The sequence below is a fragment of the Erythrolamprus reginae genome, chromosome 2, assembly GCF_031021105.1.
Source record: "Erythrolamprus reginae isolate rEryReg1 chromosome 2, rEryReg1.hap1, whole genome shotgun sequence".
NCBI lineage: Eukaryota > Metazoa > Chordata > Lepidosauria > Squamata > Dipsadidae > Erythrolamprus > Erythrolamprus reginae.
Genome location: NC_091951.1, coordinates 67,363,169 through 67,378,442, shown reverse-complemented (window position 1 = coordinate 67,378,442; position 15,274 = coordinate 67,363,169). Strand labels below are relative to the sequence as shown.

At 41.0% G+C, this 15,274-nt stretch overlaps 1 protein-coding gene across 1 annotated transcript in view; it reads right to left on the bottom strand.

Annotated features, from left to right (window-relative positions):
* ARL8B (ARF like GTPase 8B) overlaps nt 1-11,279 on the bottom strand; it is a 34,868-nt gene extending 23,589 nt beyond the window's left edge. The window contains exon 1 of the mRNA XM_070738267.1: nt 10,899-11,279. Coding sequence (XP_070594368.1) covers nt 10,899-11,021 — 123 coding nt within the window. The 5' untranslated portion in view covers nt 11,022-11,279. The remainder of the gene's footprint in view (nt 1-10,898) is intronic.
* Nucleotides 11,280-15,274: the final 3,995 nt, after the last annotated feature.

Here is a 15,274-nt window from a genome sequence, read left to right as displayed (position 1 = left end):
AAAGTTGAAAACATAATTGGTGGTTGGGAATAAAGGATCATTCTCAACAGGCCAGGAAGCAGAAATATCAATGAAAGAGACATCAAATATATACATATTTTTAACCATTGGAGAAATGACACAGCAATTTATGGTGCTTAAAAACTAGATCTCTCAGTGGCCTTTACTAACACCAATTAAAATATCTTCCTGTGCTGTCTGCGAAGGAAACCATTCTGCTCCATTAATTCCCAAGTTGCTGACTTCAGAAGCTTTTGAAAAAAAGTTCAGCATTCAGGTATCTCTATTCAGGGTGTTCCAGAGTTTGATTCTCTCTCTACCCCAGTTGCTTAAGATCTACACAAAGCACATGACAGTTAGCTTATTGCACAAGCTGGCAGAATATGTAAATCAAAGTTGAAATCCTGAAGCATATAGAATAGAACGTAAGAACATAAGAAGAGCCATGCTGAATCAGGCCAAAGCCCATCGAGTCCAGCATTCTGCGTCACATAGTGGCCCATCAATTGTCCATGGGGGATCTTGAGCAGAAAGAGAAGGCAAAACCCTCCCTTTCCCTTGACCCCCAATAAATGGTACTCAAGGGAATCCTGCCTGCCTCAACCAACATAGAGGCGGCACATGGACATCTGTTTAAATAACCACCGATACACTTGGCATCCATGAATCCGTCTAATCCTTGTTGAAGGTGTCTCTGGTCTAAGACTGTAATAATAAATTGAATTGAGCCTTGTTAAACGACAGTTAGCATGACTTCTAGAGTGGTAAGCTCTGTCTCATTAAACCATTTCAATTCTTTGAAAGTGTCAAAAAAGTTCAGATGGAGGTAATCCAACTGATACCTGGATTTCGAAAAGCTTTTGACAAGGTTTCTCTACAAAGACTTGAGAAGGTGAAATAATCATGGGATTACAGAAGTAGTCCTCCAATAGACTGTTAACTTGTTGAGCAATGAAAAAGAAAAAGAAGGAATGAATGGTCATTTACACAATAGAAGTAAGAAGTAGGATCTTCTTCTTAATGCTATCCAAAACCGCCGATAGCAAGCGGCAAGGAACGGCTCGTCTCGGCGCTTTCGAGCTGACCGGACTCAGCTCAAAAGCGCCGAGACAAGCCGTTCCTTGCCGCTTGCTATCGGCGGTTTTGAGCTGAGTCCGGAAGCGAATTCGCTTCCGGACTCAGCTCAAAACCGCCGATACCAAGCGGCAAGGAACGGCTTGTCTTGGCGCTTTCGAGCTGACCGGACTCAGCTCGAAAGCGCCGAGACAAGCCGTTCCTTGCCGCTTGCTATCGGCGGTTTTGAGCTGAGTCCGGAAGCGAATTCGCTTCCGGACTCAGCTCAAAACCGCCGATACCAAGCGGCAAGGAACGGCTTGTCTTGGCGCTTTCGAGCTGACCGGACTCAGCTCGAATTTTGAGCTGAGTCCGGGAGCGAATTCGCTCCCGGACTCAGCTCAAAAGCGGCGAGAATGAACGGCGTGGGCGGGCGAAGGGCGGGCGGCAGCGAGGAGTTTGCGTGGGCGGTGGGGAAACTCCTCGCTGACGCCAGCAAGAGGGGGAAGACCCAGGGAAGCCGCTGCCATCTACGCATGCGTGCCCGGCACGCATGCGTAGATGGTATTTTTGACTTCCGGGTTGAAAAATAGCGAAGTACCCTGTTCGCAATGGTTGGGGACGCAATAAACGGGGGATCACTGTATAGCATTGTTGAGATTCTCTTCTATCTAGGTATCTGGCAGGATAGGACACCGAAACAAGCACTCTTCATAGGAGAAAAGAATAGTCTCTTTTTTTAGCACCTCTGGAAATTTATTAAAACTATAGGTAGTCCTCACTTAACAATGTCCCTATTACCATCACCATAGTTAAACAAATCATAATTTGACATTAAATAATTATCTCAGTGTGGTTCTGACTTCCAACTTCCTGCTATCTTCCCCATTGACTTTATTTGTGGTAGTGGTCAAGGAAATCAGAACTACATGATTATAAAAAACTGCAATGCTTGGAAATGTGTACCAGTTGTTGAAGGGCCAGATCACAATTGCGTAACTGCAGGGGTACGATAACAGCCAGAACCTCAAGGACCAGTCATTAAGTACCACTCATTCAGCACTGTTACACAGTCAAACAGTTGAAGAACAAAAGATCCTTAACTGAGCGCCACCTGAATTTGAACTCAACAGCCTTCAAGGAATAATACTGTTGTATTAGTGAGATCAGGCGTTATTACTACTACCTCATTGGAGTTTATTATGTACTAGTTGATAACATGCTGCCCAGGTATTATAGATGTCCAAGCATTTGTCTGACAGGGAGCCATTGTGAGGGACCTTTCTTCCCCCTACTCTCCTATCATCCCTTCCCTCTCCCTTTCTCCTTCCATGCACTCTAGGATTCCACATTAACTCTTCTTAATGGCTTAGGCCTTCCAGAGTTATGCTGTACAACCCACACACAGCACACAGAGAGAGATAGGGGTGTATGGGTGTCTTATCCCCATAGTACTTGTTTCTAGAGGGTATGTCATTGGTTGAAATTGCTTCAGCCATTCCAGAGTTATGCTGGAACATACATACATACATCATGCATACATACATACATACATACATACATACATACATACATCCTTTTTTGGGGGGGGAGAGAGAGAGATTTAGGTTGGTTCATTGCTTAAAATCAATAGCAACTGAAGCAACAAAACTAAATATATTGTTTGCATATACTTTTTATCAGGATGTCTTCTTCACTTTTAATTGTGATTTTATGTTTTATGACTATCAAGCTGTAAATTGCCATTAAATATTCAGACCAGGTGGAAAACAGGTAACTTGAAGTGTGTATTACAAGGCGCTGCCTTTGAAGAAATGTGGGTGCTTTCAGTGCTCATTTGAATAAAAATGAAGTGATCATTCACTAAATGGACATGACTGTTTAACAGTATAACTGCTGTCTACTGTTTTGTTTCCAATTCAAAGTGCTGCTTTAAAACACTACATGGCTTGGTATCTGGGTACCTAAAAACCAAACAGCCCACCCAGATTCACTTTGCATTTGCAATCTTTAAATATCAACTATGCTAAAAATCAGAATTACACAAACCATGGTATTTCTTGTGGTACTCAATAGAAGCAAAAGTTCCTCTTTAACAAACAAGATAGGAAGAATATTTACATCTTTGAATACTGAGGTTGGAGAAGACTCCTGATTATACTGTAGACAACCAAGAAAACACCCAGCTCTCTAGAAAAGGCTCTAATGCTGAGAAACATAGGAAGATAGAGAAGATGACCAACAACTAAATGAGTGGATTGAATTACGATGGTGATCAATGCACATTGAGAGACCTGAAAGAGCAAGATGAAGATTGATATGGAGAAAATCTATGTGGTTGCTAAGAGTCTAAAATGACCTGGACCATAATCAATAATCAATCAACGCTAAAGGTTTACATTCCTTGGAGGTAAGGGCAGTGAAACCTTGACACACCTTCCCAGTGGCTTTCCTTTCCCACCTTCCTAACATCGTACCACCCAAGATATGGAATCCCTTTACCTTCTAGTCTTCAAAATGATATTTTACAGAATGAATAGATGCACTGATAGCAATGGGCTGACTTAATTAAGGTAGATCAATAATGGTTTTGAACACTGTATTCTGTTTTGCAAACCACCTGAATTCTTTGGGAAGTGAATGCTCTATATAACTGCATAAATAAACAGACATCATACTTACTATGAAAGTGGTACCGTATATATGACCAAAAACAGAAACATTAATTTTTAGGCCTAGAGAAACTTTTTTCACCTAGCTGCACAAGGAAATTCAACATTTCTCCTGAGTCTTAGGAAAAGGGTGGCATAGAAATCAAATTAATAAAATAAATTTCTCTTTAGATAAATCAGAAATATTTTCCCTCGACACCCCTCCCCCTATTGTCAATATGCTACATAAATCAACATAGTGATACCTGGATAGATTCAATTGTTTTAATGGGAGAGGTTGCCATTGCCTAATCTAATTGCCTTATTTGCAAGCAAGCTTTAACTGAAATGCAGCTGTAACTTCCTTTTCATTTCTGATATACTTGTATATATTCCTACAAAAAATCCATTTCAATTTTTTTCTTTTTTCTTTTTTTGCATTCCCTTTTCTATTTAGAGCTGCAACATGTTTGTGCTTTGCATAAGTCATCTGTAGGCTTTTTAATAAAGATCACAAGAAAGGTTTAGCAAAGGTCACTGCTGAACCTTCATATATCAAAATCAGCCATGGGGAGAATGTCCACTAGCTTTAGCCCCAGTAGCCATAAATTAACAAAACAGCATCTTGTGACCATTGTTGGCAATCACTAACAACCAAAAGTATTATTCTATAGAATAAGAAGAGGAACAGATACAACTCTGCAATCTTTGCTTCAATAAAATAAGTGGAATGGCATGCTTTGCTTCGTAACAGATGATTTCAGCTTATTAAATATTCTGAATTTAGATGGGCTGGGTATTCTTTTGTAGTAAATCCAGTTTTGTAACATCATATTTCCTGAGTAATGCTACTATTACATCCGTTTGAAAAATAAGTCATGATCCAGTTTGACTGATGACTGCCTAAGACAGGGGTAGGCAAAGTTGGCTCTTCTATGACATGTTGACTTCAATTCCCCAAATTCCTGAGTTAGCATGGATTGGTTCAGGAATTTGGGGAATTGAAGTCCACACGTCATAGAAGAGCCAACTTTGCCTACCACTGGCCTAAGAAACTGCATTGTACATAAGTTTACTTTACAGTCAAAAGCCATGCAGTACAGGGAAACGACTACAAGGGAGCCCAAATTTTCCATTGCTAAGCAAGACAGTTAAGAAACTTTTGGCCCCTCTTACGACCCTCCTTGCCACAGCTGTTAAATAAATAATGACAGTTGTTAACTCAGTAACATGGTTATTTAGTGAATCTGGATTCCCCTTTGACTTTGCTTGTCAGAAGGTCACAAAAGGTGATCACATGACCCAGGGACACAACAACCATCATAAACAGATGCCAATTTCCAAGCGTTTGAAATTTGATCATGGGACCACAGGGATGCTGTAATGATGTGAAAAACTATCATAAGTTTTTTTTTTTCCAGTGCTGTTGTAACTTCGAACTGTTACAAAACCATTGGTTGTTAAATCTAGAGCTACCTGTACTACCATTAACACAACTGAAATTAGTCCAGACATCCTTGCTACAATGATACATGCCCATTAATACAAATATACCTTGCCATGTACAATGTATAATACTATCCTATACTTTACTACCCCAAAAGAAAAGGTATATAAAATCAGTCTTATTTCATTCCTAATGAAAAAAGAAAGAAAGCTTCACCTAGATTTCTGATCATTACATTCAATTTAGTTCTTGCAATATAAAAATTATGATGGAGTAATAAGGTAAAATGGACGACAGGGGATGGTAGAGGACAGGAAGGCCTGGAGGAACGTTATCTATGGGGTCGTGATGGGTCAGTCACAACTTTACGACTAACAAGTAAAATATTAAATATATATCAACTCCAATCCAAGAAAGGATTCTTACTATCTTTTAACATTTAATAAATATGAAAAGGAAACAAGAATACCAATACAAAATAAGACACAAAGACCAGAGTAGGTATTTTGTCAAATTATGAATTAAATTATTTAAATCTGTTATTGGAGACATAGTCTTATCAATGGAAGACCAATACAAAAGTAAAGCAGGCTTGTAGTGCCATCTAAAACAATGTAGCATTTATGGCATGGTAATAAGTTATGGTCCAAAGGACAACAAAGCCATTGCGCTGTAGCCAAATTGAGTTATAGATGCATAACTCACTTGTTAACCAATATTGGTTATCCTCAAAGTATTTCTGGAAACTATTCAAAATATTGGTCATGGCCTAAATAAACCAATTGTTATTTGGGATGAGCCTAGCTAGAAGAGAACATTATATAAATTGAGAAATAAGTTAATAATTAAAGCTAATCACTGGATTTGTGAATATACATTCTAATAGCTTTTTACTCAACTGAGAAATAAGAAACAATAACCTATGAAACTAGGGTTTTAAAAATCAGTATGACCATAAAATGACAACCAAGAGTTAGGGCTTTCTGTAGTTAATAAAATTCTTAGATTTGGTAGTCCTATGACTACACAAATTGAATTAACAAATAACTGTCCATAACTTATTAAAAAATATATTTCTGCTTTAAGAATTCAAATTTAATTTTCTTATATACAAAACCCTCCCTTCTTTCCACATAGAATTCTGTAGGTCAATCTGTCCTAAGTTATTCCATTTTAGGCCAATAAACCAATTTTTATTGAATTAAGATAAAAAGTTCCCTTTCATAAAATCAAAATTATGTTATCGATAGTAACTCAGTTGATGCGGGGTATTTTTTAATTATTTGATTCATCAATAAAAACAAAACCTTATTTCATCTATCCAAGCACAGCCACATATGCCAAGTTAAAGATAGCTGACAATTCATCTGAAAGGTTACAAGAGGTTACAAGAGGGCATGTTTAATTTGAAGATTATTTTGAAAAGAAGCTCACACAGACAGCCTTCTTCTCTTAAAAAAATAATTGGAGTAAGAACCTAACATAAATCATTGCTGATATGGTATTTTGGCTTCACCATTATAATTCAATAACTACCTCACTTAAACATATTTGCTTTGTAATCTTCAGAAAAATAATGCAATTGTCAAAGGGCAAGATATTCAGGATGTTTTATTAGTTTAATTTAGCTATATGTTATCAAGTATTCTGTTGCAGCTTTTGGTAAAGATCTCTAATAAAACAATACCGAAGCAAAACATTGCCACAGCAATACATTTAGCACTGGGTGCTGATCATAGAAATATACTCCATGAATATTTGGCTAATTTTCCTGTTATTTTCTTTTACCTAGGCAAGTGGGCTGATTTCGGCCTTGTGTGGTTTACATCTCCTCTTTTATCAGCCACAGAAGTCATCAATATATTTAATTTAAAGAAGAAATCCCTATTCAGAATCAATTTCAGGACATACTTCATTTGTGGTTGCTCACCCAAACTCTTTTGAATTTTTAGCAATGCCTATGCACAAAGCACCATTTTTAAACATAGTCCCCAATACTGCAACAGGAAGGAAGGAAGGAAGGAAGGAAGGAAGGAAGGAAGGAGGGAGAGAGGGAGGGAGGGAGGAAGGATTGGAATAGAAGCGAGATAATTTGTCTATTTACTTCATCAATTTCTTAAGGAACCTGCAATAATTTCCCCACTTTAGAAGTAAATTATTTCAGAAAAAATGTTGTTTTCAGTTAAACTTTAAATCCCAACTCTAACCTATACCCATGCAAATAAAATACAGGACCTGAAATAAAAGGGTGAGTCAAATAGAGTAAGATTTTCAAGCACATATTCAACAAATATAGATATGAGCTACATTCCTCCTCAAAATAGTGTTTTGTTGCCAGAGAACCCATCAAGAACCTTTCAAACAATGAACAACAATATATCTTAGGACCCTATCTTATCTAGTCTATACTAAAGCTTTTCTGCATATATCAATCAAATTAAAAAGAACATGTCAACATGCTCATCTCCTAAATAGAACATGAATAACAAATGAAGGCTAATGGATAATGTCTATGGAGATTCTGTCATCCAGGTCATGTTTGTCCCAAAAGTTCTTTTTCAAGAGGCAACTGGACTTTCTGGGTTTTCTTTGAAGCCATTTCACTTCTTATCCAAGAAACTTCTTCAGCTCTGACTGGATGGTGGGGAATGGAAGGATTTGTACTCCTTGCAGACATCATTTGCATTATTTTAGTGAGTCATTAAGGTGACCTGGAGGTTTATGTTTCATCAGGGTCACCTGAGTAGTGCAAATGGGTGTGAAGCCTTCTTGGAACTGTTTAAAGAACTGTGTTGTAGATTGCAGATATATAATGTCATATCCCTCCTCCTCTGTTGAGAGAGGCCTGTTCAATTTTGGCATAGACAATTTGACAGACAGCCACTTTTACCCCTCTTTCAAACCAGCAGTCCTTTGTCCAAAGTGGGGACTTTGCTGTCTTCAAAAGAGTGGCCTTTGTCTTTTAAATGCAGATGGACTGATGAATCTAGTCCAGGTGGATTTGTTCTCCTATGTTGTGCCGCCCCGAGTCTACGGAGAGGGGCGGCATACAAATCTAATAAATTATTATTATTATTATTATGATCCCAGAATAATGTTGCAGGATCCAGTCTGGGTACCAGAGGTTTTGTCTTCCAAGCTTTCAGACTCATTCTGGAGCCCATCTTCAGGGAACTTCTCTAGTAGGAAAAGTTTCAGTGACTGGCCCAGATTGGATTCTAGAACATTAATCTACCAAAAAAAAGAGATACCCCCTTAAAAAGGCACCTGAAAATCTTGTCAGAATTAGGGTTAAATATAATACTGTATATCAATGAAATTTAAAATAAAAACTGATTCAATTGCCTGCTTCAATCTCAGATAATATACTTACACATTTTGCTAGTAAGAGTGATAACTTATTTAAATAAATTTACAAATACACTCTTGCCTAATTTCAGGGGAAGATTATATGGTATTCTCTACAAAGCCTAGTTTGGCTTGTAAAGTACCTTGCTTATTCTTCTTTTATGCACATTATTGCCACAAATGTAATAAAAGCCAAATTGGATCCATTTCTAAATTTCATAAACAAAAAGATAAAATATTTACATACAAAGTTTATTATATTGAGGGGGGCTGTAAAGAAGTAGTACTTAGTATGTGATGAAGCTGTAGTGTTATAGCGCAAGCTATAAAACTATAATTGTAAATTATAAAATTACAAATACAAAAACTGTAAATTACAACATTACAAATACCTTAAACATGCCAAAGTGATAATTCTAGAGCAACAGTGAACAATATTGTTACCAGGATCATCCAATGTAGTTACACATTTCTTGTTTGTTCTGTCAAACTAACACATTTAAAAAACACCAACAAAGCCTTTTGAGCCAATCTCAGCATGCATAATCAAGTCAATAGCTAAATTAAAGAGGCATGTTCTAAACTGTACCATTGCAAAAGCATTTCTTAATCTATCCCAGCCAGTTTCCATCAGCAGTTTGACCCCACCCTCCTATTGTTGCTGCTTTAAGTAAAAAGCTACCTTATTCTATCATATGACTATTGAATATGTTATTCATTACCTCTTATCTTTCTAAATCCCTTCAGTCTTTATTTAGTATGCCATGAAAACAAATTCAGCACATCTTATTCCACTATCAAAGCAATAGATAAAAATCACTGTTCTAAGAAGCTGTACAGATAAAAGCCTATTAAACTGTAACATATTTTCCCACTGTATTTTTGCTACAAATTAACTAATGAAGATTCATATTTCCAAATCCAAAGCATACCAAAAGATTTCTATTTGCATCTAAGATTGTAACTTACAAAACTTTTTTGAGAGTTATCCCATCAACTGAGACTTACTTCTAAATATACATCATTAAGTTCACAAAGCTAACTGTTTTAATACTGTGTGAAAAGAAAATTAGCATCGAGGTAAAATGAAGACTATGACAACGAAAAGTATCTATTATACTACAGAATACCTTGCCTCTGAGGTGCAAGAAAATTGCTAGTTCCACAAGAGATAGCCTCAATTCTCACTAAGGAAAGCAAGACTACAGGCAATGGTTAAAAGGTACAATAAATTTTGAATGTTGTAACCAACTTTTGGTATATGAATGAGCCATCTATATGTTTTCTGGAAAATATCAAACACACAGGGGCACTCCAGGACAATCCTAAATTCTCCGATTGATACCACAATATCCAGTCCCATACAACAAGGCCAATCTCTACACATATAAGTGCATTCGCTACATATAAGCAATCGTGCATTACTGGTAAGTATCAAATCTAAACCTTTGGGTCCCATTTCTTCAAAAGAGGGACAAGGCAGGAAAACCCCAAAGCAAGGCAGAGCGCCATAAAGCCAAATGCCATTTTTTGTCATCCTGGGAACCTCTACCCTCCTCTTTTTCTTTTTTCTTTTTTGGGGGGGGGGAGATGCCACACCCACAAAAGATTCAGAATGAGAGCAGACCCAAGGACAGGAGGGTAAATTCGGAGCAAGCAGCTCCTGACCTTGCTCATCCCCATAAGGAATGCTTACTAACACAGGAAGCTCCGGTCCAGCCAGGCGAAGATACCAATCTGGTTTTCTTTTCAAAACGTTGAGTAAGAACAATTGTGTGTTGTTGTTTTTTTTTAAAAAATCAAATCCTCAGCCCCACCCCATGCCCAAGAAGAGGAAGACTCAGTCCCTACAGGCAGCATCAGCATCCCCATGCCATGAAGCTTAAAAAAGCCTACACTAAGCCAAGGGGCCCAGATATCTACTAGTGTATAGTATATAGCAATATATAGTAGTATGTAGAATATAGTAGTATATAGAAGGTCCTCGATGGAGGAACATCATCATCATCATCATCATCATCATCATCATCATCAGTATACAGTATAGCTCAAACGCTACCCAGAAAACATCGGGATCAGAGAGGGTGGGGTGGAGGAAAGGCTCGATCTTTCCTCTTTGCAGGCATTTTTTTCGTATACGTATACCTGACCCCTGTTACAAACCACCATCGTACAGGCAGCGTTTCAAAGCCAGCGCTTGCAGACTCGATGGCTTTCACACACACACATCCCACTCCCAAGTTACACGGGACACGTTCTTCGTGCCGTGGCAAAAGCGGGACGATCAGCCGGTTTCGGCGAAGCAACCTCTTTGCCCTGCCCTCTTTCCCCCTCCCCAAACTCCCGACCGGGCAGAAAGAGGCGAGGCGAGGCGGGGGGCGCGCTCGGAAGCCTCTCACCGCGATGACGTTGACGAAGGTGGTCTTGCCCGAGTACTGCAGCCCGACCAGCGTCAGCTCCATCTCCTCCTTCCAGAAGAGCGACCGGAACCAATCGAGCAGCCGAGACAACAAGGCCATCATGGTGGCGGCGACAGCAGCCCAAAGCCCCGCGTCTCTTTTACCCCCACCCTGCCTGCGTCCGCCTCGCCGGCTCTGCTCGTTCCGCTTCGCCTTCCGTCACCACGACACCGACCTCCCGGCGGCGGCTGCAGCTGTTCCCCCTCTGTGGCGTCCGTGGGTCATGTGACGCCTTGGCGTGCCGTAGATACAAGAACGGCCGCCGCCTCTACGGCTTCCTCGGGGGGAATGGCCCCACAGCGGCCTCTGCCGGTAGAGGGGAGGCGCCGCACCCGTGGAAGACTATTAAAGGAGGCGAAGAGAGCAAAGGGGACGGACAAGAGCGGCTGCCTTAAAACTCCGCCTGATAGGATAGCCGAGGCAACAAAAGGAGGCGCGGAGAGAGTTGTGGAAAGAAGAGATGAACTGGGTTAAAAAATTCTGCTCTTTTCCACCTCTCCGTTGCTTGGGTGCAATTCTTGCCTAGCCCCGCATGAGGAAGAAATTAGAGGCCAGTACTGTATTCACTTTGAAGCAGGGGTGAAATCCAGCAGGTTCTGACAGGTTTTGGAGAACCTCAATCCTGTATGATTGAGAGTGTATGTGTTTTTTTAAGGGGTATAAACCCATTTTATATTGTTTTTATTGTTATTGTAACCCATATTTTTACAATGTGTTCTATACTGGACAAGTTCTGAGGTAGAAAAAAAATCTCACTTTATTGTAGCAATAGACACATAAAAACAAACCCAATGCATACAGGCTAAAAGAAGGAGTAAGTCTAGAATCCTCCTACAACTCTTTTTAAAACAGGCGGTCATTACTCAGCAACCAACCAGTGAAGTAAAATTTCCCACTGTTTTAGAAAGCCTACAGCTGTTTTCCCTGCTGTTGCTGGGGTCACAACACAACTTAATTCACTGGGGAACAATTTGTAACACAATTTCTGCTGAGTTTGATTTTTGAGCTTTTTTATAGTTAATTAGGCATGCTGATTTCAAAACTTTAGTTAGTTTACTTCTACCACCTCAAGTTTTTTCTCTACACCTTATATATATATAATATAGTTAATGGGGCAACATTATTATTATTATTATTATTATTATTATTAATTAGATTTGTATGCCGCCCCTCGCCGCCCCTCTCCGCAGATTCGGGGTGGCTCACAGCAGTGATAAAACAATATACAGTAACAAATCTAATATTAAAAGTCTAAAATAACAAATCTAACATTAAAAGTCTAAAAGTCCCATTATTTAAAAAGCATACACACAAACATACCATACATAAAACTACATAGGCAAGGGGAGATGTCTCAGCTCCCCCATACCTGATGGCAGAGGTGGGTTTTAAGGAGTTTACGAAAGGCAAGGAGGGTGGGGGCAATCCTAATCTCTGGGGGGAGTTGGTCCCAAAGGGTCGGGGCCACCACAGAGAAGGCTCTTCCCCTGGGTCCCGCCAGACGACATTTTTTAGTCGACAGGACCTGGAGAAGGCCAACTCTGTGGGACCTAACGGGCCGCTGGGATTCCTGCGGCAGAAGGCGGTCTTGCAGATATTCTGGTCCGGTGCCATGAAGGGCTTTATAGGTCATAACCAACACTTTGAATTGTGACCGAGAACTGATCGGCAACCAATCAGACTGTGGAGTGTTGGTGTAACATGGGCATACCTAGGGAAGCCCATGATTGCTCTCGCAGCTGCATTCTGCACGATCTGAAGTTTCCGAACACTCTTCAAAGGTAGCCCTATGTAGAGAGCATTACAGTAGTTGAACCTCGAGGTGATGACAGTATGAGTGACTGTGAGCAGTGACTCCCGGTACAAGTAGGGCCGCAACTGGTGCACCAGGCGAACCTGGGCAAACGCCCCCCTCAGCACAGCTGAAAGGTGTTTTTCTAATGTGAGCTGTGGATGGAGGAGGATGCCCAAGTTATGGACCCTCTCTGAGGGGGTCAATAATTCCCCCCCCCCAGGGTGATGGACGGACAGATAGAATTGTCCTTGGGAGGCAAAACCCACAGCCATTGGATTCGGACTTACTCTTCCTCCATCGCTTCTCTAGACGTCTCCTCTGGCGTTTCAATTCCCGGAGCTCCTAGTTGAACCATGGAGCTCTACAGGGTCTAGTGCCGTGAAGAGGTCGCAACAACACAATCCGGTCAGGAGCCTCCGCTGCAGCCTTGTTCCAGGCCTCAGCAAGAGACTCTACCGAACTATGGACGAGTGCATCTGGAATAACCCCAAGCGTCCTCTGAAAGCCCTCTGGGTCCATCAGGCATCTGGGGCGGAACCACCTAGATGAGCATCAAATAGCATTTTTTACATAGCCACCTTGCTAACCTCCCAGAAAATCTTGGTGCAGTCAGTGCTAAGCAGGGTGAGCAATTCCACCAAGATTTGAAGGTCATGGAGGCACGGTATCAAGGTAGATGGGATGTACATATGATGGCTGACTATTGTTGGAGCATCAAGAATGTCCACAGATTAAAAACACTCCAGAAAAAGCCATAAGCAAAAATTTTTACCTTAATATGTATAATTACCATTCGATAAAAAAACCCAAATATTTGTATGAACACAATTTAACTTGCAGTAACTATTATAGCCATTGTATGAATAAAATTATTCTATCTAAACAGTATATTTGGTAAGTTTTTTACTTTCCTTTCCTTTATATGCACAATATGTATGACTTTGAGGGTATCCTGTAACTTAAAAAGTTGATGTAATAGAACAGATAGAAAAGCTGTGGTTATTTTTGAATCCAGAGCCCAAAAGTTAGTTGAAAACAAGTCACAGATTTAAGACAATGAAATTGCTGTTCCCCAGTATTGTGAGCCACACAGAGTCCAATTGGATTTGGGCGACATATAAATTTCATAAATAAATAAACAAATAACAGAAATTTTGAATAGTTTGGAGAACTATTCTGGTAGTAAAAAAATTAGATTTCACCACTGCTTTGAAGTGAGTTTAAGTGAAACCTTGATCCTGGGTGAATGTTATTTTGTTTGTGTATATGTGCCCTTGAGTCAGTTTTGACTCGTTGCCACTACCTGGACAAGTCCCTGTGGTTTTCTTGGCAAGAGTTTTGAAGTGTGCCTGCTTTCAAGAGCTTATTATTATCTATTTAACCTATGGCATATCGTACATGGACTAGCAATGTCTATAAATATTTCATCTAGATTAGTAAAACATAATAAAATATAAATGTTAAGATCTGTGTTCAAATACTAATGTCTCTAGGCCATCTAACTATTGAAGCACAGCATTGTTTATATTAAAATAAATTGCATCCTGGACCAGTATATGCCCTCAGCTCACAACCGGACATAGGACCCTGGACTCAGTCCTGCCATGCTTCCCTTCCACGCAGCCTTCCTGGTGGTTCCCCACACCCACTTGACTTCTGAAGTCGGCATCCAACCTGTGATGGGAGACGTGCCACTTCTGGTCAAGCCCAGCCAGTGGGTGGGTGGGCAGCTCTTGGGAGAGATAGCTGGTGCGTTGGGGCTAAGAGGGGTGGGGGCAAGAGAAGGAGGAAAGTGAACTGTGGCTGTGGTGCTCCAGGAGTGTGAGCAGTGAGGGTCCTTGACAACCACGTTCTGCCTCCCTCACAAAAGCCACTACCGGTAGCCAGGCATGGGAAGAGGGCCAGGCCTGTGCTTGGAAGTGGCTGCCGCTCTCGCTGCCTGCTTTCTTCTCCCACTGAGAAACAAAAGCAAACAGCGGCAGCGTTGGTTCAGGTGGGCAGGCGGATGTTTTTAGCTAGGCAGTGAAGGAGGACAGCAAGAACTGTGGCCCCTTCCAAGCACAGGCCTGGCCCCCTCCCTGTGTGTGGGGTTGCCTCACGCCTGGTCAAGAGTGGCTTCTGTGCTACAAGTGCCGCACACTTGTAGTCATACGGCCAGCCAGATTAACAGGTGTGTTGGGAATGCCTTACCCGCCACCTCCGGGAACTGTGCTTGGCAGGACTGCCACCGCCCTTCTTGATGCCCTCCATCCCCACCTGGAAGGAGGAGGAGGCAAGCAAGGTGGGAGGCAAAGGGGCGTGCAGGGCTTGGTTCAGTATGTGGGGTGCTCTTTCCCGGTCTCTGGCTGCTTCCTGCTGCTACACAAAGTTTGGTGTCAGGCTGGTGGAGGAAGAGGCTCTCAGCAGGTGCATAGGCAGCGGCAGGTTACTGCCTCCTCGGCTGCCTCCCTTCCCGCTTGGTGAATAGGACCCGTAGCCTCAACAGATAAACCACCGGCACCTTGCATCGTGGTTCCAGGAT